This window comes from Cheilinus undulatus, linkage group 14, assembly GCF_018320785.1.
Source record: "Cheilinus undulatus linkage group 14, ASM1832078v1, whole genome shotgun sequence".
In the NCBI taxonomy this organism is placed as follows: Eukaryota; Metazoa; Chordata; class Actinopteri; order Labriformes; family Labridae; genus Cheilinus; species Cheilinus undulatus.
In genome coordinates this window covers 3,919,718-3,943,102 of record NC_054878.1, presented here as the reverse complement: position 1 = coordinate 3,943,102, position 23,385 = coordinate 3,919,718, and the positions used below count along the sequence as shown (strand labels likewise).

At 42.1% G+C, this 23,385-nt stretch overlaps 1 protein-coding gene across 1 annotated transcript in view; it reads left to right on the top strand.

Annotated features, from left to right (window-relative positions):
• The window catches only part of LOC121521612 (NACHT, LRR and PYD domains-containing protein 12-like), a 36,655-nt gene extending 13,691 nt beyond the window's left edge, over positions 1 to 22,964 (top strand). The window contains exons 4-7 of the mRNA XM_041805727.1: positions 4,083 to 4,256; positions 12,559 to 12,732; positions 21,842 to 22,015; positions 22,787 to 22,964. Coding sequence (XP_041661661.1) covers positions 4,083 to 4,256; positions 12,559 to 12,732; positions 21,842 to 22,015; positions 22,787 to 22,964 — 700 coding nt within the window. The remainder of the gene's footprint in view (positions 1 to 4,082; positions 4,257 to 12,558; positions 12,733 to 21,841; positions 22,016 to 22,786) is intronic.
• The last annotated feature ends 421 nt before the right edge of the window (positions 22,965 to 23,385 follow it).

The following is a 23,385-nucleotide window of genomic DNA, read 5'->3' as shown; positions in this document are numbered from 1 at the left end:
TTTTTCTTGTATGGATGATGGAAGAGTCGGAGCACTGCACAAAGTCTTCTCCAACACATCCCAAAGATTCCCAGTGGGGTTCAGGTCTGGACTCTGTGGGGGCCAGTCCATGTGTGAGCAGGGAGGAACATCGCAAAAAAAGACGCACGGCAGAGTGCACAGCAGCTCACCTGCTTCTTCACCTCCGCTTGGCAAACATACTGTCCAAAAGAGAGGCTGATACAGACTGCATGATTTGTGGGACTGAAGGGGAAGGATTTATTTTGTTAATTTATTCATTTATTTATTTATTAAAATGAAGAACATGACCACAAACTGACCAAACTTCTATCCCTGTAGGGGATTGAAGCAGCTCTCAGGATAGCAAATACTTTCCCTGCGTAACTGTCCATCAGCCACAGACACAGACATCGTATCTCGCTTCTGGCAAGTGACTCGGTTCAATCTCCAGCCTGATTTAATTCCTCATTATAATAAATCTAATAATTCAGTTTTATGTAAACAAGAAGTGAAATTACGGTCTTGATCACTTACGTTGAAGCGGGACATTGTTTATAAACCCTGTAGCATATTTAACTCCAGGTCTCATTAAACGGTAAAAATTCCTCTCATAATGTCCAAACAGACATTCTTTATAACTGAACATTTAATCCTAACCTGGACACAGGCTGTCCTATGACATGAGAGGTTGGCATTTCTAGTCTTGGACTTGCACGGATGGTTGGGGGATTCAGAGAGAACAGACATGCAGAAGAACGACTGTTGGGGCACAGACGTGCTTAAATATGAAGTTTTCACTCAGCAGGTGAGGGTTTATAGCTTGAGTAGTAATAGCATAGCAGTCTTGAATAAATCTTTACAGGATAAAACGTTACAGAGGCACACGGGAACTGTAATCAGAGGGCCATGAGTTCAATTATATTTTACAAATTAAATATATTTTGCCCATGTCTATTATCCATTTAAGAAAATACAGTAAAAAGGTGAATTTAGACCCAGAACTCATGCCAGACTCTCATAGCTGAGCGACCTCCATAATTCCACTCATATTCAACTAAAGGCCTTGACCAGCATTAAAAGCAGTAACAGACACAAACACTAACTCCTTGATTCAGTATCGTGTCAAGACAAGAGCTACATATGTCTGTACAAAACCCGACCTGAGTACAAACGAGTAAAAACCGAACCAAACCTTAATCCGAGCTTTCCGTCCTGTTATCACAGCCTGTCTAACGCAGATTACACATGATTGGAACTTGAAAATGACTGAGAAAAGTCATTATTTCATTTAATTGCATGTAAGTAAAATAGAGAACATAAAGTGTGACCAGCTGTTCCTCACATACGCCATTTGTTATGTTTGACACATTAAACAAGACATAGCTTAACGTTAGCTCTCAGTCCTTAGCTCATTAGCCACAATTAGCAGCTTACAACAGCCACATATCCTCCATAGAAAACACCAACAAATCATTGTACCAAATTGCTAACCAGCAGCAGCATAATGTCAGACACTGTGCTAAACCTCTACATTTTAAATGAACTTTGTTGCCTACCTAATTGACAATATTGGTTCTCATAAGCTGATGAATTCAGCTGCAACCACTGTCAGCTTACAACTTTAAAATCCAGCTATCCTTGTTCTTGGAATAGTTGAAGTAAAAAATGTCCCCTGTTGATATAGTTTAGTGCTGTCTTTGCCTTGTTTATCCCTTCAGCAGCTGGAGTTCACTGGTGTTAGCCTGGAGTGGTTAGCCTGTTAGCTCTGATCATGCTAACCAGCTTCATGTAAACAAGTCAGTGCTGTCCTCCACAGCCAAAAATATCTGTTCCTTCCTGTTAACTCGAATCCATTTTAAATACAAACCAACATTTTTGAGAATTGGCCACAGGTATTTGCCTACTCTTCGAAGTTCAGCACAGCTTTATCCCGGGACTAACCCAGTCTCTCAGCTGCTACTTCTCCATGTTTGTGTCGCTAAGCTGTCTTCAATCCTCCTTATTTCTGCTTCATTATTCACTGCATCCTTGGCTGATTCAAAATCCTTCCATACTGCTGATTATCCTGCATAGAGTTTTGTCTGTCAACTCCCCACTACTTCCTGTTTATCTCATGAATATTTAATTAGCCATGTGCAGCTGAGCACTGCAGGACAGAGTTGCCTACCTCTCACACAAAATGTAGGTCATAGAAAAATGACTTCTAGTTTATATTAGAATAATTCAACCCTTAACTTGTGCTTCTTTAGGAAATAAAATATGAAATGTGTAATTATTTGCCATTTATTTTGCAACTGGCTTATTTTCCAGCTGGACGGATTGATCATATCTTTATTTGCTCATCAGTTACGTGTCATAATGTCCGAAAAAATAGTGTCGTCTAACATAAACCCAGCGTACATGAACAAGACTTAACGACATTATATTCAAATTAGTTAGCATAATAATATAAAACTGTATGTAAATATGTACTAGGAAAAACATAGTTTATCAAATTGGTGCACGTTACGTACATATCTAAAGTTTGTGATGATTTTTAAATCAGTTGTGAAATCCATATGTTGTGTACCACATCCTCTTACTTGCCGAGTAAAATCAAGTTGAATTTAATGTCATGGCAAAATCAGAAACGTTCACTTTACAAGTCAACTTTCATTAGAATGCATGGCGAGAGTCCACCACAGTAATGGTGGCTACTCAACTTCCGGTGTTTCTCCGGATTGGTCTATACAAGTGTTCTTTTACATGCTGGTACATATCTCTACATAGATACATACACATCAGTACACACACATGCATACATCCATGTACACTCATGTTTATGAGGTGTGGAGCAAAATTCACCTGATGGTGTTAAAAATATTTCATAATATTGCTTTTCAAATAAAAATGAAATTACAACAAAAGAAAACGTCCATGATGACCTGCCTGGACTCCAGCTCGTTCCCCTCAGACACACACCCCATGATGGCCGTGTCGTCAGAGAACTTCTGTAGGAGGCAGCTCCACTGGTTGGCAAGTCATGTTTTGCAAGTCCGAGTCAAGTCTCAAGTCTCCCATCGTTGTAGTGAGCCTCATATCCATCTGTCTCTGTTTCTCGCTGCCTCCATGAATAAAGTATTTAGAGTTTTAGTGTTCCCATTGTCTTTTATATTCGTTAATTATCAATAAACATCAAATTTATTATATTCTCTGCAAATGCAAATGAGTCAAATGTTTTAACGTTTCGTTTAAAACACATCTGCTGAGATTTTATCATTTGTTTGTCCCCAATGAATTTGATATTAAGGGAATATTAACCAAATAAAATTTTAACATAGCACACATCTCCGGCTCATGAGAGCTACACAGAGACAAACAGATGGAGCACGCACTCTCCAGTGTTAATTTTGACAGTACTTTTTAATTTAGTTTTAGTTATAGTCTTTTGCCAAAAATGTCTTTTAGTTTTAGTCATAATTTAGTCATCTGAATTGTTTTAGTTTTGTACTAGTTTTAGTTGATGAAACTTCCAAACATTTTAGTTGACCAAATTTACAGTAAGTTTAGTCGACTGATTGGATCTCTCCCAACTTACCCCGCCACCACGCAGCAAAAGCAGTTGTGATTGGATCTCCCTCGTATCTCATATCACCTTTCCGCACTGCCAAAGTAGCTGTGATTGGATATATGCCTAACTTGCCCCTACTTTCTACATGATGGAATTTAGGTCTGATTGGATAAAGTCTCTGTCAAACATTTTCATCACGTTTTTATTTGTTGACTAAAACATTAGTTAATTTAGTTTTAATTTTTGTCCATGTGCACTTGTTTTTATTAGTTACTGTCTCATTTTCGTCAGGAGATAAAAGGCTATTAACAAAAACTATAACGAAAATAATTAGTCAGCAAAATTAACACTGGCACACTCACAAAAACGCTTCTGCGCTGATCCTCTGTGGTCAGGAAGGAGCTATTTATTAACTGAACCACTGATGTCAAAAGGCAAAACACATTCTGTAAATAGTTTTGTCATCAAATATATTGTGAAAATATTAGCACTTTAAACGAAATCATATTATGTTATATTAATGTCATTACAGGCTTCAGGACTGTGGACTATCAGAGACCCACTGTGAAGTCGTGGCCTCAGCTTTAAAGACCAACCCCTCACATCTGAGAAAGCTGTACCTGAGTGACAACGACCTGCAGGATTCAGGAGTGGAGCTTCTTTCTGCTGGACTGAAGAGTCCAAACTGTCGACTGGACACTCTGTGGTAAGACAGCATGTTTAATTTCTCAGATGAATATGAGGTGAAACTAAACCATAAACATTGGACTGATATTAAACTCGGCTGAACAATTTTAGTGACACATTTCAAACCTCAGAATAAGAACGAAATCAACACAGTCTATTTCCCTCTATCCACTCAGAGAGCTGATGATCTTTTTCTCTGTCGTGTTGTCTTTTTCAGATCAATCATGAATTGTTCAACAATAGACTTCAATTCTTTGTTTGAAGAATTCATAAATGAAGTATCATGCTGGTGTGATTTACTGGAGCCAGGCCCTTTTGTGCTTTAAAAGTAATGAGGGGTAATGTGTGATGTGATGTTGTCTGTTAAAACCACTTAGAAGCCTAGCTGCTGCATTCTGAATAAGTTGTAGGCAGGAGAGAAGTGAGTTGCAGAAATCTAGGCGGGAGAAAATGAGGGCGTGGATGATTTTTTCCATGTCTGAGTGGGAGAGAATGGGCTTTAATTTGGAGATATTGCGTAGTGCGTAAGCATGACTGTGTGATTTTATTGATGTGTGCTTCAAAGGTGAGGTTAGAATCAAATTGAACTCCAGGATTTCTGGCGCTGATTTGATATTTGATGAAAATGAATCAAGGCTGTTATTGGTTATGTAGAGGAATTTTGTAAGTTGAAGAGAAATATTTCAGATTTGCAGTTGTTTAGTCATAGAAAGTTCTGGGCCATCGAACAGTTAATATCAAACAGGCAGTCTTTTACAGCAGCTAGGCTTCTAGGGTCTTCAGTTCTCAGGGGCAGGTACAGTATATCTGTGTGTCGTCTGCGTGTCAGTGAAAGAAGACTTCATGATTCTGGATTATTTGACCAAGGGGCAGCAAATAAATAGAAAATAAAACCGGACCGAAAAACAAACCGTGAGGTTCACCACAGGTAAGAATAGAATTAGAGGACGAGTGGACACCTATGGTGACCACAAAGGTTCACTCTCAAGGATAAGAATAAAACCAGCAAAGTGCAGTGTCCCTGATGCCCACCCAGTCTCTAAGACGCTCTATTTAAAGGGGACAAGGACAAGTTTATATTGTTCTCAGAGGTCCCCAAAACATGCCTGTGAAGTTTATTGCTGAAAAAACACTCCAGTATTGGATTTTTGCATGTCTAAATTCCCCTCTGTTTCAGACCTTCTCAGAACGAGCCGTTTCTATGTCTTCGGCTTTAAATGGTAATTAGCTGTTTGACTCCACCTCTGACCACACCCCTCTCCAGAAATGAATGCAGCGCTCATGATATTACAGACATTTTTTTCCAAAATGTATAAATAATAAATTATAGCGTATAATTATGTAAAATTTTGACACATGACGCAAATACTTGGAACTATTTCTTGAGCAAACCACTGGGCGGAGTGACACAGTGCAGCAGCCATTTCTGGAGTGTAGTTCTGGCTTTGCCTTTAACTTTGAAACATCTCCAGCTCGTAATATTCCAGGATTATTTCATAGCGTGGTGAATGTGCAGGTCACAACTTGTCCACGAGAGCGTTTTGGAGTTGTTGGATTGTGTATTTAATGAGTTTGATGAGGGAGGCAAAAAATACCAAATGCTTCCATAGAGTTGGCTGTGCAGCTGGTATATCAGTCCCCCCAGATCTAGAAACAGCTTGCACTGACAACTAAAGGAAGCAAACCTATTACTAAGACACCCTGTAACCGGGCTGGGTTGCCTTATTTGACTTTTTGTCTTTAACCCTTAGAGCTCCAGCGGCACGGATCCGTGCTGCGGGCACACCCCTTTGTAAATTGCTTGGTAACTTTTGAACCATTAGTCACTAGCTTGTTAATTCCTGTGAAAGCTCTGTGTTGTGCCTTTCTATACATATGCTTCATGTATTCCTAGCTCTTACTGAAATGTTCTATTGAGCCCAGAACTTGGCTAACTTCCTAGGGTCTCTGAAGACAGGGTTGATGTATACAACAAGAAGTGACACAGTTTAAAAAAATGGTAATAACTTTTGAACCTTGCATCTTAGACACTCTTTTTTCTAGTCTGAAAGCTGACCATTTTGCCATTTGTTTGCTACCATCAATGACTCCGTAGTCCTTACGGATGCCGTTCTAGCGAGCCCGGAACTTTGGTGACTTATCGGGGGTCTTTAAAGATTAAATCGACGGTGTTAGATCCGGTTATAAGTGTCTTTTTGTCCATTTTTAATCCATTTTTGATATTTTATCTTGGCTTTATTCAGTGGATTCCACCGTATTTGTTGAAGGCAATGTTTGAGATGTTTGAGATATAATGCATTGTGGGAGCTGTAGTCAACTAGTTGCTTCTCTACTGCTTAAAGGAACGGCACAAATGAATCTAACTGCAAAAAAAGCGCGTGGACTTTTTTTGTGTATATGTTTTGAAAACTGTTTGTCACAGAATGTTTATTTTTTCACTGTTTTGTCCCCAAGAGATGGGAGAACAAGTCGGTGCAAAGAAAATGCTTTGTCACTATTGTTTACTGTGTGTTATCAATGAAAATCTTTGAGTTTCAAATTCCAAATTGTTTTTTTTTTTATTTGTCTTTAGAGTCCTGTAACTTTTTCAAAATTCAAGTGACATTACTTTGGTAGATATATTCTTAAAGCCCAGGTCGTCCTGAAAAAAAGTTGTATAGAGCTTGACTGTGCACCACAGGGTTGATGTTTTTACAAGGTTTTTACTGTTTAAACAGTTTTTTCAAGAGAATATTCAATTGGGATATCAAGATTTCAAAAGGCAGTAGCTTGAAAGTGGTTAGAGATAAAGGCATACTGTAAATGAGAAAAAATCTTCAGTATGACCCAAAGTTTGTGGTGAGAGTAAATTCACTCATCTGCATGTTCTGACATCACCAGGGAGCCTCCACAGCCACTGCTTCTACCACGTCTGCCTACCTCCGCTGTGTTTTTTTTTCCCGCTACCTCCGTCAATATTCGTGTTTTGACCACCCCTGAAACTCCAACCATGTCCCCACCCCGGCCACCGTGAGGAAAAGCATCGGCTTCGGTATGTGCTGCTTGTGGACTCTCAATAATAAAGCTCCAGTCTCCAGGACTTTGCCAAGTTTCAGTTAAAATAAAGAAGTCTAAGTTGTTTTGAGAGATAAAATAATGCCATAAAAACGTTTATTAAAAAAGTGATCTGATATTTAAAAGTCGAAAATTCACAGGAGCACAGGTAAAAGAGGGGCAGGGTGTTTAAAAAAAAGGCTAGAGTATTTCCACTTTTTGCATTCTTCATACGGGATGGGAATAAAGTAACGTTGGTTCATGGGGTGGGGTCAAAAAATCGATTTTCCGATTCAGATCGATTTTTTTGTTTGAATTTCCGATATCAATTCATTTTTTTTCAAAGATCGATCTTTTATTACTGACTGTCTGTGTTGCACTTTATTATGTTGATTGATCAAATGTGTTGTCAATAAAAAGTATTTTCAGGAAACAAGTTTGGGGTCAGTTTTCAGTGTGAGCTTTAAAATTTTAAATATTGGGCCTAGTTAGAAGACTTCTTATTAATAATTCAACTGAAAGTATAATTTCTGCCATTAGTTATCTAAGACTCCCTTGCATATTCAAACAAAACAGGTACTGTAGATGAAATATCCCTTAATGAATCGATATTGAATTGAACTGAATTGAATCGAATCGAATCGGAAATCGAATCGAATTGGGAACTTGTGAATTGAAATCAAATCAATTCAGGAAATGAGTGACATTACCCAGCCCTATTTGTTCAGCACGTTCAGCCGACCTGCTATGACATGAGATGGTCATGTCTGTGTTTGTCTGAGTGATGCTACTTTCAGAGCCATGCCATACAGAGTTCATTTGCTTGTACTGAAAGCCGTCAGTAATGGCTGCCTTCACTGTGGCAAATGGAGCCGTACATACAGAGTTGTTGGAGTTTAGTTATATTGACAGCCCTCTAATGGCCTCCTCCACTGCTGGAAAGGCCTCAGATATAGCTTTAGCATTGCATCCTTTTTACAAGAACTGGGCCACTTTTCTGTATGACATACAGAATAAAAACAACCCTATAGGCTTATCATGTTTGGAAAGATGTTTTCACTCTTCTACTGACCTGCTTCAGCATGAGTGTGTGATAGTTAAAGGGGAAAGGGTTAGTTGTTTTGTGAGTGCTTGTATTCAGGGCCTGCTATTGGAGCTCTTAGCTTAAAATTAGCCGTAGAGGCACTTTTGTCAGAGATGGACAGCATTCCTTTATTAAAGAAATTGCAGAGAGCAACACAGAAGGCTTTCTGCTACAGGAAACGATGTTGTCAATCTTCTGCTGACCTGCTATGGCATGAGTATGTAATAGTTAGCTGTTGCAAGTGGTTGTGTACAAGGCCTGCTAGTGGGGTACTTAGCTTGGGACTTAGATGCAGCAGCTCTTTTGTCTGAACTGTCTTTATTAAAACATACACAGAGAGCAACACGCTTTCCATGACAGAAAAGATGTTTTCACTATACTCCCAGTCTGCTTTGGTATAGGTTTCTGATCATTACGATGAGCCTGTCCAGTAAGTCCAAAGCCTGCTAGCGCGCTAGCTGTTAGCTTGGATGTCACTGTAGGAACGCCTGGACCACTTTTCTTGTTAAAACCACAGCAGAGAGACACGTTGAAAGCTGGTCTTGGCAGAAAAGAGGTTTTGTGGGTCTCCTGTAGTGACGTGTCCCCTATCTGCACAAAACAGCCCAGAATAAAGGGAGGATATTCCCTCCTTACCGTTCTGCCAACATTAGCGCAATGCTTCACTAGATGTCTCTGTGTTGTGGTCACATGTTTCTGTGTAGCCAATCGGATCCGATAAAGACAATCAGAAGGGGAGGGGGATGACATTGCTCTGGGCTTCATGTACTGTTAAGTCTCCACATAAAGAAAGAGGGAGAGAAGGGGGGAAAAACGTAGCCATTTATTTAATTATACCATAACCCTCGGTGAATACACGATTCTGATTACTCTGGAAATTCCGTTGGTGTCCATTAACTTCTGATATATGGCCATCGTTCGAACTTCACAAGCAGTTCAAAAATCATTACACCGTTCCAAATTGATGTGCAGCAGCCATTAGCCGTTACTCCGTCAGAAGTAACTACAGCAACCTGAGACAGCCATATTTTCTGAGCAGGGAGTACAGCACTGTCAGTCACTTAACTGACATAGATAAAATGACAGACTCCAGGGTTAAGACCAGTAATGTAAGACGGTCTTATCTTCAATATCCATCTTGTTTCCAGGCTCACCTTAACTTTTGAGAAGTGAGTGTCGCTAAAAAGTCACTTCCATCCGGTTCTAACTGCTATAAACTATTGTCAAAAGATTCAAATAATATAAACAAAAGTAAAGAAGCTATAATTTCTTTGTAGAGCCAAAGAAAACGCTTCTGATAAACTGGCATGCCAATATCTGATAAGTATTGACGTGTCTGATGGACAATCAGCACCTGCAGGGCGTGGACAGCTCTGTTTCACCTCTGTGACCTCATAGTGCAGAAGGAGGAATTATTCTGTTTATTCAAACAGCTAAAACTAAGGTTTCTATCAGATGACTGTTCATGTTAATGAACAGGTTTATAGTCTGATCACAGATGACTCTCAGTCTCACTCGTCTTCATGTCTTTTCACTGATAAATCCGTTCAGAAAGTGCACTGAGCAGACTATTTTTTTTGTTCCGTTGTGACTTCGCATCTATGGCCCGTCCTATTTAATGGAGTACTGAATAACATTTACATTCACTAAGAACATTATGGGATTGGAATGGCTATTCCAGATATTAGTCAAGCCCTCAGGCGTTGCTGGGGGAAATAAATTGTTGTTTTAGTAAAACTTTCTATTTTGATCAGTTTATTAATTATTTTCATTGGCAAGTGACCACGTGGCATGTCAGACGGTTCAGGCCTCCACGTCATCCATAATGACCTGATAATTGGACACCTTGTAGGGCAGTAACCCTTACGTAACCAGCAACAATAAGTTTCATATTAATAAGGACAGTACCATGTTGTGTAAAATTATGTTAAATGTGGTCATTCTTTCAGTTTTATGGATATAGCCTTATATAGCCTAAATTTAACAACATACCAGCTATAAGAGTAATAGTATCATTGTATAACCCAAATTTTACTTTTACCCTTGTGCTGTTTGTGTTTGAGTTCTCACTATTAAGTATTTGAATTATATAAATGAATTGGATCCTGCCAGGTACAAAAATAAAAAGCTAAATGATGAGGAGAAGCACAGCCTTCTGAACAACAAGTGGATTAAGCAACACCACAGTTACCCCCAAGACACACACACACACACACACCATATAAATGAAATATATGATGGTGTACAGGCCTGCAATAACCCATTACATTCATGTAATTTCAGTGAGTCTTCGTGGATGCTGACTGGCTGCCCCCATCTCCTGCCTCTTCCTTTTACAGTGCATAACACATTTATTAGACCACCTGTCATTTAAACAAGTAAACATTAATATTTTAGAAATCTTTCAAAAACTTGTTTAAAACTAAAACTAAAAACGTTTTACCATTTTCAACAGAAATGAGGGATTTCAAACTGAATGCACCTTTTTATACCCAAATTTGAGCTGGTCGGAAATTAATCAAGAACATTCAACCACTAAAACTCAGTTTTCTGTTCAGGAATGCAAGGAAATAACTATAATTTGACATATTAATCAAGAAATTAAAATGTGCTTTACTATTTTTTCAGTTTTTTTGGTAAATCAGTAAAGTTGAAAATTCATGGATTAAAATAATAATTATATTTAAGCATTTAAAATATCACATGGGTTAAAGAGCTTCTACATATTGGTGTATTAACCATTGCAGGAACATAAAAAAGGATTTTTGTAATTACCAATGCTGTTAATTTAGGGCAGCTGTGACATAAACCTTACTTTGGGTGGTCTAATAAAATTGTTAAGCACTGTATGTCAGCGCTGCCCTTGGACCACCAAATTTTGACCTCGGTATTTGTCAAATCCTGGTTACGGCCCTGACTGTGTTTTATGTTTTTATGTTTAAAGAATAAAACTTACAGCATTCACAATATTAAAAGTCATAGAACTGGTGCTTGTTGTCTAAAATATATAGTTTATATCAAGCATTATGTAAAATTTTTGCTAATCTGAGAATAAAAGGATTTAGTCCAACAGTTTTTGGAGAAAAAAAAAACATGCAGGTAAATCATAGACTGTAGAAAGAATGGGACAAACCCCGTGTGACGTCAGTCATCTGCTTACAATAGGTGGACTCAAACGTTGGATCAACCTAACAGCCCGCCCACTAAGCACGACTTCCTGTCAGCTAGCTAGTCAGCATTCTGGTTGCCTGCCATGCTAAATATAATCCAAACGATTGTGGTACAAAAAAATTCACCCCCCGTACAGTGGGAGCACAATAAGACACTAGCTAATGAGACACATTTCATGTTCCTGCAGCCAGCCTCAAGTGGACTCTCGGGGTGTAGTAATTTTTTGCACTTCCACATTGGCGTTTTTTCAGGACTGGAGGTTGCCGCTTGAGTTAAATCAATTATGGGTCCAAAAAATGCTTACTTTCTGTGAATTCAAAGCCAAAGTGGTATCAAATGAAGAGCTATTTGGGACTTGAAAGAGCCGGCTCTACTTGCTGAACTGAACCATATGATCTGGATCTCTGAACAGAGAAGGACTGAGGAGCCTTCTATTCTTAACCCACAGACATTAGGGACAGCACAATTACACCTCAACAACAAGTCACTCTGCAAGAACACACACTTCAGTCAGGCATCCCAGACATCCCAGAGGGATGCAGTCAGCCATAAACTAGGTTTTAACCTAGTCTTGTTTCTATGGAGCTGTTTGATGATTAAAATGATGGAAAGTTTTAATGTTAGACTATTGTTTAAATCTCTTCTCTCCTCCTATAATAAATATTATAAATGTGTTCCTTGTTCATGTTTCTCCTCTGCTCATTCTGACATTTCTGGCCTTAGAGGAATTTTGAGATCTACAGTTAAATTTAAAATCAGTCTGAGAGTTTTTTATTTCTGTCTAAACAACATGAGTTTGCCTGTTTGAAGAATTCATACTAAATGAAGTAGCATGTTGGTGTGATTTACTAGAGCTTTTTTTTCTAGTCATGTGTTTCTGTTTTTCACCTGCCTCATATTGTGTTCAGGTATTTGGATTTTTCACCATCTTAACTCCAAATTTTCATCATATCTGATCAGATTATTTTACATTCAATAATTTAAAACACTGACTGTATTTTGAAACACTTGTTCATTTAATCTTTTTATTCAGGTTGGAAAACTGTGGTTTGTCAGCGATCAGCTGTTCTTTTCTGGCCTCAGCTTTAAAGGCCAACCCCTCATATCTGAGAGAGCTGGACCTGGATAAGAACATGCTGCAGGATTCAGGAGTGGAGCTTCTTTCTGCTGTACTGAAGAGTCCAAACTGTCGACTGGAGACTCTGGGGTAAGACAGCATGTTTAACTTCTCTGCTTAGATGAATATGACGTGAAACTAAACCGTAAACATCAGACCAGTGTTTGTTTTAGCAGCTGTTTTTTAATTTTAGTTTCAGTTTTAGTCTTTCAATGAAATGCATTTTAGTTTGAGTCACATTTTAGTCATTTCTATCCTTTTTAGTTTTAGTCTAGTTTTAGTCCATCAAAAGTCCTCATATTTTAGTCTGTACTTTAAGTCCAAGCACTTATTTTCTTGCCTAAATCTGGTACCAAGTCATGGTAATGTGTTCTATGCACTCTGCCAAACCTGGCGTCCCTGCTTTGTACAGCTGAGAGGCAGTAGAGATACAGATGCATTGTATTTAGACAGATTTACCCACAGTAGAGAAATATCACATTTTAAATGTCAGCCGAAAACTAAATTACATTTTAGTCTAGTTTTAGTCATTTTGACAAAAACTAAGCTTGGTTTTTGTCCGTTTTAATCATCACAGATCTATTTTGTTAGTCTTAGTCTAATTTAATCATGGAAAAAAGGCTGTCGACGAATAGTTTTAGTCAACGATATTAACACTGCATCAGACTGATATTAAACTGATCCTCACTGAGGATTTCAATGATAGGGTCTGTTTTCTTCTTCTGTGGTTTTGTCTGTCTGTCACATTTCAAACCTCAGAATAACAACAGAGTCAACAGTCTATTTCCCTCTAACACTCAGAGATCTGATTATCTTTTCTCTGTCATGTTGTCTTTTTCAGATCAATCATGAATTGTTCAGAAAAAGACTTTATCCATAGAATAATGATGTATTCATGTAGAGATGAATTTCCTGAGACCTTATGGAGCTGTTTGATGGTTAAATGATGGAAAGTTTGAGTTTGCCTGTTTGAAGAATTCATAATGAAGTATCATGTTTGGTGTGATTTACTGGAGCTTTTTTCTTGTCGTGTGTTTTTGTTTTTCACGTGCATCATGTTGTGTTCAGGTTTTTGGATTTTTCACCATCTAAACCATGCACTGAAACATTTCCTACCTCTCCTGAGAGGGCAGAATGTTCTGGTCAGGATTGATGACACCACAGTGGTGGCCTATAAAAACAGGCGGGGGGGTTGCGCTTATGTGAGACTGATTTTGTGGAGCAGCTCTCACCTATTGCTGCTTAAGCCTGATTTAAGCCTCTGCGTCTTGTCCTTGACCATTGGAAGTTCTGCATCCAGGGAACGCGTCACTCTGCAATTCACCACTAAGCTGCTAGGGTGGTGTGGCTAAGTGTGTGTGTGGTTTCAGAGGGGTCACATCCGAATCCTTGTTTATCTTCCGGTCATGGCGACTGAGGTGGAGTGGGTGTGTTTGGAGTTGGAGCTCATCGATATCAACAAACAAATTCTTTTGTTGCAAATGTTGAAGCACAGGCGACAGGGAAGACATTTGTGGAGGTGGTCTGTACGACCACTAAACAAGTCGAGGCTGAGAATTGGTGAATTTACCACACTGGTTCACCCACTGAGGGACCTGGATGAAGGAATGATGTTTTGATCGGACCAATCATAGCCCTTGCGGTCTGCGTTGCCGCAACCCGTAGTCAGGATCTTTTGGAGGTGTGCATCAGGCTACGGTGTAGGGGTCCGCGTCGACACAGAGAGCTATGCATAGCTACGCTATCAACGTGACACAGAAGCATAAATCAGGCTTTAGAGCCACACACATGCTGGGGACACTGAACACAGGGGCAGACTTGTTGTCCAGAGGCAACCCCCATTACAGGGAGTGGAAACTCCACAATGAGGTGGTGGCCCAGATATGGACACGATATGGCCAGGTGGAGATAGATCTCTTTGCTTTGGAAGAAAATGCTCACTGCCCACTGTATTATTCCCTAGCCTGTCAGAGAGCTCCAATGACGCTGGATGCTTTAGTGCACAAGGGGCCCTGTGTCCTTCTGTATGCTTTTCCCCCATTAGAGCTGATCACTCTTACTCTCGCCAGGGTGCGAGAGAGGGGCCGACTCTGATCTCAGTGGCCCCCTGCTGGGCAGGGAAGCATTGGGTGTTGGAGATTTACCAGCTGTTGTGGGCTCTGCCGTGGCCCCTGCCTCTCTGCAGAGACCTCCTGACACAGGCATGCGGGGAGATTTTTCATCCTCACACAGAGTGTATGGTGTGTGGGTATGGCCCGTGAAAGGTTGAATTTAACCACTCCTGGGCTTCCACCAGGTGTAATTGCAACAATCCAGAGCACAAGGGTGCACTCTACATGCTGCGCATATGATGGCAAATGGCACATGTTTGAGGACTGGTGCATAAAGGCTGGAGTGATTGCCTTCCAGAGCTTCGTGGCTGTTATTTTAACATTCCTACAGGAGCTGCTGGACAAAGGTTTGGCTTTCTCCCCTGTCAAAGTGTGTATAGCGACTATTTCGGCTTGTCACATAGGCTTTTAGGACAAGATGGCTGGTCAGCATCCTCTCATATGTCAATTTATGAAAGGAACAGGACGCCTCAGGCCAGTCTCAAGGAGCTTGATTGCTCCTTGGGATTTATCAGTGGTGCTTGATGCGCTGTCTCACTCACCATCTGAGCTGCTGGATGAGGTAGAGATGAGGATTCTCTCCTTTAAGACAGCTTTATTACTCATGCTTGCCTCTGCAAAGTGCCTGAGTGATATCCATGCATTGTCAGTGAGCCCGTCATGCATGCAGTTTGGGGACTCGAAGGTTTTATTAAAAACGAATCCCACATTTGTACCAGAGATTTTGAACCCAGCATTATCATTTTGCCCTGTTGAACTGTCGGCCTTTTATCCTCCACCTTGTGTCACATAGGAGCACAAGCAGTTGAATGCGCTCTGCCCAGTATGTGCATTATGCATATATGTGGGGAAAACAGCTGGATTCAGGATATCAGAGCAGCTGTTTGTGTCATGGGCTATGCACATTGGGAGTAACACATCATAAAACAGCAGCTATCGCTGTCAGAACCATGGACCAGAACACAGAATAGCAGGACTCAAAAATGCAGACTCTCAGACAGGTTGACGTGAGGCAAAAATCAGATTCTTTAATACAGTCCAAAGTCAAAGACCAGAAGTTCCAAAACTCACAGGCAAAGGTACAAATAAGCAGCAGGCAGGAGCGGAGTCAAAACGGGCTGGCGTGGTCGAGATCGAGATGAAACAAAGACGTGAGTAAACTAGAGAGCTGGTACGTGACGGGGAAGGTCAACGGACCAACAAAGGAGGTGGGTGAGCAGGTGAGTATTATACTATGACTAATTAGTGATGCAGACCGGTGTGAGGAGCAGCGTGCAGGACGGAGAACAGGAGAGGGAGGGGACGAGGTGAGTGACACAAGAGGTAAGGAGAGTCGGTGAGGAAAAGGCGGGGGCGCGGTGAATGAAGCGTGATTGATCTAAAAATAGAAAAGAGAAATTAGAACCAGCAAAAAATGAAACAGACATGAAAGTGCGAAAAAAGGTGAAAAACAGACGAGGATCGTGACAGTGCCCCCCCCTCAAGGGCCGGCTCCCGACGGCCCAGGAACATCAGGATGCGAAGCGTGGAAATCATGGATGAGTGAGGGGTCCATAATGAAGCGGGAGGGAATCCAAGACCGTTCCTCTGGGCCATAACCCTCCCAATCCACGAGATATTGGAGACCCCGGCCCCGACGGCGAGCAGCGAGCAGCTTCCTCACAGTGTAAACGGGGTCACCATCGATGAGTTGGGCGGGAGGAGGGGGCTTGGCCGGAGGGACCAGAGCGCTGTTCCTGGTGGGCTTCACTTGGCTGACGTGGAAAGCTGGGTGAATACGCATTGTCCTGGGGAGCTTTAATTTCACTGTTACAGGGTTTATGACCTTTGAGATGGGGAATGGACCAACAAACCTGGGTGCGAGCTTACGGCACTGGACACGCAGAGGCAGATGACGAGTTGAGAGCCACACCCTTTGTCCATCCTTGTATTCCGGAGCGGGAGCCCTCTTGCGGTCCGCTGCAGCTTTGTATGCGGAAGATCTTTTTACGAGGTTCTGCCGTGCTCGCTCCCAGGTTCTCCTGCATCTCCGGACCAGAGTTAATGCAGACGGGACTGTGGATTCAGAGTCTATGGAGGGGAACAGAGGTGGTTGATAACCATGCACTACATGGAATGGGGAAAAACCAGTGGAAGATGTAGGTAGGGTGTTGTGAGCATATTCCAACCAAACTAACTTTTCAGACCATGAGGACGGCTCCTGGGAAGCAAAGCAGCGCAAACCTGTCTCCAGCTCCTGGTTAAGGCGCTCGGATTGGCCGTTAGTTTGGGGGTGGAACCCTGAGGACAGGCTCACACTGGCTCCCAGGAGGCTGCAGAATTCTTTCCAGAAACGAGAGACGAATTGGGGTCCTCTGTCGGACACAATGTCTGTGGGAAAACCATGGAGTCTGAACACATTATTTAACTTGATCTCGGCCATTTCTTTGGCCGAGGGCAGCTTAGGCAGAGGAATAAAATGTACCATTTTCGAGAAGCGGTCAACCACAGTGAGTACTGTGGTGTTACCTGCAGAAAGGGGCAGTCCTGTGACGAAGTCCATGGAGAGGTGTGACCAGGGTCTCTTGGGGATGGGCAACAGTCTAAGTTCTCCCACTGTCCTCTGCTTGGGAGATTTACAGGTAGCACAGATGGTACAGGTGTTGACATACTCAGTGACCTCCCTTTTCATGTTAGGCCACCAGAATCTTTGAGTAATGACAAACAAGGTCTTGAAAATGCCAGGATGACATGAGGTCTTGAGTGTGTGAGCCCAATCTATAACTGCGCCCCTAAGCTCTGGTACAACAAACAATTTCCCCTCGGGGCACTCTGACGGGCTCTCGACCTGATCTAAAGCCTCCCTGACACGGTCAGCTATCTCCCATGATAGTGTGGCAATAAAACAAGAGGGGGATAACACCGACTTGGGTACAGAATTAATATTAGCAGAGTTAAATAGGCGAGATAATGAGTCAGGCTTGACATTCTTGGAGCCAGGTCTAAAAGTAATAGTGAACCTGAATCTGTCAAAAAATAGAGACCACCTGGCTTGCCGGGCATTTAACCTCTTGGCCGTCTTAAGATACTCTAGATTCTTATGATCAGTCCAAACTTGGAATGGTTGAGTGGCTCCCTCTAGCCAATGCCTCCACTCTTGCAGAGCCAGTTTAACTACCAGCAGCTCCCTGTCTCCTACGTCATAGTTACGTTCCGCTTGAGACAATTTCTTAGACAGGAAGGCACAAGGATGCAATTTACCATCAATGGAACTTATCTGGGATAATATGGCTCCAACTCCGACATCAGAGGCATCTACTTCAACAATAAACTGCTGATCTGGGTCTGGAAGAGTGAGGACAGGGGCTGATGTGAAGCGCTCTTTTAAGACCCGGAACGCAGACTGACACTCTGGGCTCCAAACGAATGGCCTGTGAGGAGAAGTGAGGGCATGCAGGGGTGAGGCAACGGCACTGTAATTACGGATAAATTTGCGGTAAAAATTAGCAAAACCTAGGAACCTCTGGACGTCCTTACGGGACTTGGGAGTAGGCCAATTGGTTACAGCTGTGATTTTGTCAGGATCCATCCTTACCTCTCCCTCAGCGAACACAAACCCCAGGAAGGACACGGTGGGTTTGTGAAACTCACACTTTTCAGCTTTGACAAACAGCTGATTTTGCAGCAGCCTCTGGAGGACCAGACGGACATGTTGCCTGTGAGATTCTTCATTGGGAGAAAAGATCAGGATGTCATCAAGGTAAACAAAGACAAAGATGTTAAGGTATTCTCTCAATACATCATTGACTAGGTTCTGGAACACTGCGGGGGCATTGGTTAAGCCAAAGGGCATGACAAGATATTCATAGTGACCTGTGGGGGTATTGAATGCAGTCTTCCACTCATCTCCTTCTCTGATTCTGATTAGGTGGTAAGCATTACGGAGGTCTAATTTGGTAAAAACCTTGGCGCCATCTAAGAGCTCAAACGCTGTGGAAATGAGTGGGAGAGGGTACCGGTTCTTTATTGTGATATTGTTCAAACCTCTATAATCAATACAGGGACGAAGGGTCTTGTCCTTCTTGTCCACAAAGAAAAAGCCCGCCCCCGCTGGAGAGGTGGAGGGTCTAATGATTCCTGCGGCGAGGGAGTCCCTGATGTATTCTTCCATGGCGGTGCGTTCAGGTGCTGTAAGGGAATAGAGTCTTCCCCGAGGAGGGGAAGAGCCCGGCACCAGGTCAATGGCACAGTCATATTCACGGTGAGGAGGGAGAGAGGTTGCCCTGCTTTTACTGAAAACCTCAGCTAAATCATAGTAACGGGGGGAACGTTAACGAGATCGGGGTCTTGGCTAACTGGTTCAATGACTGTCCTTTTGAAAAAACAGGCATCTTTACACTTCTCCCCCCATCCCCGGATCTGCCCTGTAACCCAGTCTAATTGGGGGTTGTGTAGCGCTAACCAGGGATGGCCTAGGATCACGTCATGTGACATGCCTTGAAAAACATGGAAACTTATTCCTTCCGTGTGTGAGTCCAGGAATTTTACTTGAACTGTCTGAGTGCGGTGCGTTATCTTGCCCAGCGGGGAACCATCAACGGCTTTCACCTCCAAGGGACGGGGAAGTTTAAACAGTTTCAACGCTAGGATCCTGATGAGACGAGAATGAATCAGGTTAGCTTCTGCCCCAGAGTCAATTAGAGCGGGCACCGAGATACAGTCATGATTAGAAATTAATTGTACTTGGGGCTGGACATGATTAATAGTGTTCACAGTGATTATTTCACTCACCGGCAGTTGTTGTCTCTTGGGGTGTAAGGCGGCCTTAACGTGGCACTTACTCACGGCATGACCTAATTGGCCGCAATAAAAACATCTCCCATCCCTCTGTCGACGGAGCCTCTCCTCCATGGAAAGGCGTGTGTGACCCAACTGCATGGGCTCCTCGGCGGTGGGACCCGGAGGCAGCAGGGCAGAGGGAGGTGGGCGACTCGGGGTAGGGAGGTCGGCGGAGTCTCTCCTCCAACTCCGCGGAGGAGACACACGGTGGGAGAGACGTCCTCTCTCTCTCTCCCTTTCTGACAGGCGGCGATCAATCTTGATGGCGAGGGCGATGAGTGGATCTAGCTCTGCAGGAAGGTCGATGGAGATCATGGCATTCTTGATGGGCTCCGAGAGCCCCTGGAAAAAGGCATCAGTAAGGGCAGCAGGGTTCCAGTCACTCTCAGCTGCCAGCGTGCGAAACTCGATGGCGAAGTCCGCCGCGCGGCGTCTCCCCTGCTTCAGCCTGAGGAGAGCGTGTGAAGCTTCTCGCCCTGGGGAGGTCTGTTGGAACACCTGCTGGAGCGCATGTGTGAAGGCGGCCAGGGACGAGCAGATTGCCGATCTGCGCGTCCATTCGGCAGTGGCCCAAGCTGCGGCGCGTCCGGAGAGGTGGGACAGGATGTAAGCTACCTTGGCTCGGTCTGAGGGGAAGGCAGAGGCTTGAAGCTCGAAATGGAGTTCACACTGGGTCAGGAATGGTCTAACATCACCGGAATCTCCTGAAAACTTCTCCGGCCGGGAGAGTTGCAGCGCTGAGGGAGCGACAGGCGGAGCCGGCGAGACCTCGACGACCGGAGCAGGTAGCATGGCAGAAGTGGCGGCAGAATCAGTGGCAGGTGTGATGTTTCTGTGAAGCAGCTGAGTCAGGGAGTTCAGCTGCGCGCTCAGGTCGTGGATCAGCGCCTCCTGGCGCGCGGTCATCTCCGTCACGTAGGTGTGCATGGAGGAGATCTGTTCCTCCTGCTGCGCGATTCTCTGGCCCTGGACCTTCAGAGCGTGACGGACAGGATCAGAATCTGCTGAGTCCATTCTGGTTAGTCCGTTCTGTCAGAACCATGGACCAGAACACAGAATAGCAGGACTCAAAAATGCAGACTCTCAGACAGGTTGACGTGAGGCAAAAATCAGATTCTTTAATACAGTCCAAAGTCAAAGACCAGAAGTTCCAAAACTCACAGGCAAAGGTACAAATAAGCAGCAGGCAGGAGCGGAGTCAAAACGGGCTGGCGTGGTCGAGATCGAGATGAAACAAAGACGTGAGTAAACTAGAGAGCTGGTACGTGACGGGGAAGGTCAACGGACTAACAAAGGAGGTGGGTGAGCAGGTGAGTATTATACTATGACTAATTAGTGATGCAGGACCGGTGTGAGGAGCAGGACCGGTGTGAGGAGCAGCGTGCAGGACGGAGAACAGGAGAGGGAGGGGACGAGGTGAGTGACACAAGAGGTAAGGAGAGTCAGTGAGGAAAAGGCGGGGGCGCGGTGAATGAAGCGTGATTGATCTAAAAATAGAAAAGAGAAATTAGAACCAGCAAAAAATGAAACAGACATGAAAGTGCGAAAAAAGGTGAAAAATAAACTTAACAGACGAGGATCGTGACAATCGCACTGGATGTGATTATACACGTAGATGTGTCTTAAAATGTTTGAAATATCTGACTGTTAAACCGATTATAATTATTTTATAACAGGGTTATCCAAATAATGGCTCCCTGGGCCAACTGTGGCCCTTTTTCAATAAATTTAAGATTATTTCCATTTGATTAGTGGAGATTTTTTATTTACACAAATGGGACCATCTTTTTATGGTAAAATTAGTGGAAAGGTTAAAAATGAAATTCCCAAAAAAATTAAACAGAATTTGACAAAAAATAAAACAGATTTCATAGGGCCCTAAAGGAGAGATTCACAGAAGGAGAAACGGGTGAGATGTAGACAAAGAAAATGTTCATATTTTATTAGTGCTACAAGTCCCTGAAATCACATCCAGATCCACATATCACACTATCTCAAGTTAGACACTAAGATGTCCCAGACCTTTGGTTTAATACATTTTTTCTGACTGGACCTCTTTGAATTTTAGTTGATTATCCCTGCTATAGGCTTATCATGTTGGGAAAGATGTTTTCACTCTTCTACTGACCTGCTATGACACAAGTATGTAATAGTTATGGGCAGAGCAGTTTAGAGACAGAGTTACAACACTCAATAGATTATTTTACATTTAATAATTTTAAACACTAATGGTATTTTGAAACACTTGTTCATTTAATCTCTTTATTCAGGTTGTCATACTGTGGTTTGTCAGCGATCAGCTGTTCTTCTCTGGCCTCAGCTTTAAAGGTCAACCCCTCATGTCTGAGAGAGCTGGACCTGAATAACAACAAGCTGCAGGATTCAGGAATGAAGCTTCTTTCTGCTGGACTGGAGAGTCCAAACTGTCGTCTGGACACACTGGTGTAAGACAGCATGTTTAATTTCTCTGATAAATATGAGGTGAAACTAAACCGTAAACGATAACAGACTGATATAAAACTGATCCTCACTGAGGATTTCAATGATAGGGTCCATTTTCTTCTTCTGTGGTTTTGTCTGTCACATTTCAAACCTCAGAATAACAACAGAATCAACAGTCTATTTCCCTCTAACCACTCAGAGAGCTGATGATCTTTCTCTGTCATGTTGTCTTTTTCAGATCAATCATGAATTGTTCAACAATAGACTTTATCCATAGAAAAATGATGTATTCATGTAGAGATGAATTTTTCTGAAACTTTATGGAGCTGTTTGATGATTAAAATGATGGAAAGTTTTAATGTTAGACTATTGTTTAAATCTCTTCTCTCCTCCTATAATAAATATTACAAATGTGTTCGTTGTTCATGTTTCTCCTCTGCTCATTCTGACATTTCTGGCCTTAGAGGAATTTTGAGATCTACTGTTAAATTTAAAATCAGTCTGAGAGTTTTTTATTTCTGTCTAAACAACATGAGTTTGCCTGTTTGAAGAATTCATACTAAATGAAGTAGCATGTTGGTGTGATTTACTAGAGCTTTTTTTCTAGTCATGTGTTTCTGTTTTTCACCTGCCTCATATTGTGTTCAGGTTTTTGGATTTTTCACCATCTTAACTCCAAATTTTCATCATATCTGATCAGATTATTTTAAATTCAATAATTTAAAACACTAACGGTATTTTGAAACACTTGTTCATCTAATCTTTTTATTCAGGTTGGAAAACTGTGGTTTGTCAGCGATCAGCTGTTCTTCTCTGGCCTCAGCTTTAAAGGCCAGCCCCTCATATCTGACAGAGCTGGACTTGAATGAAAACGACCTGCAGGATTCAGGAATGGAGCTTCTTTCTGCTGGACTGGAGAGTCCAAACTGTCGACTGGAGACTCTGAGGTAAGATGTTTAATTTCTCTTCTCTGATAAATATGAAGTGAAACTTAACCATAAACATCAGACTGATATCAAACTGATCCTCACTGAGGATTTCAATGATAGGGTCCATTTTCTTCTTCTGTGGTTTTTTCTTGTTGACTGCTTGTACAGTTTTTAGTGACCCATTTCAGACCTCAGAATAAGAACAAAATTAACACAGTCTATTTCCCCCTAACCACTCAGAGATCTGATGATCTTTTTCTCTGTCATGTTGTCTTTTTCAGATCAATCATGGATTATTCAATAATAGACTTTATCTATAGAATAATAACATTTATCAGATCTCATCAGATTATTTTACATTTAATAATTAAAAAAAATAATGGTATTTAAAACACTTGTTCATTTTATTTGTTATTCAGGTTGGAAAACTGTGGTTTGTCAGA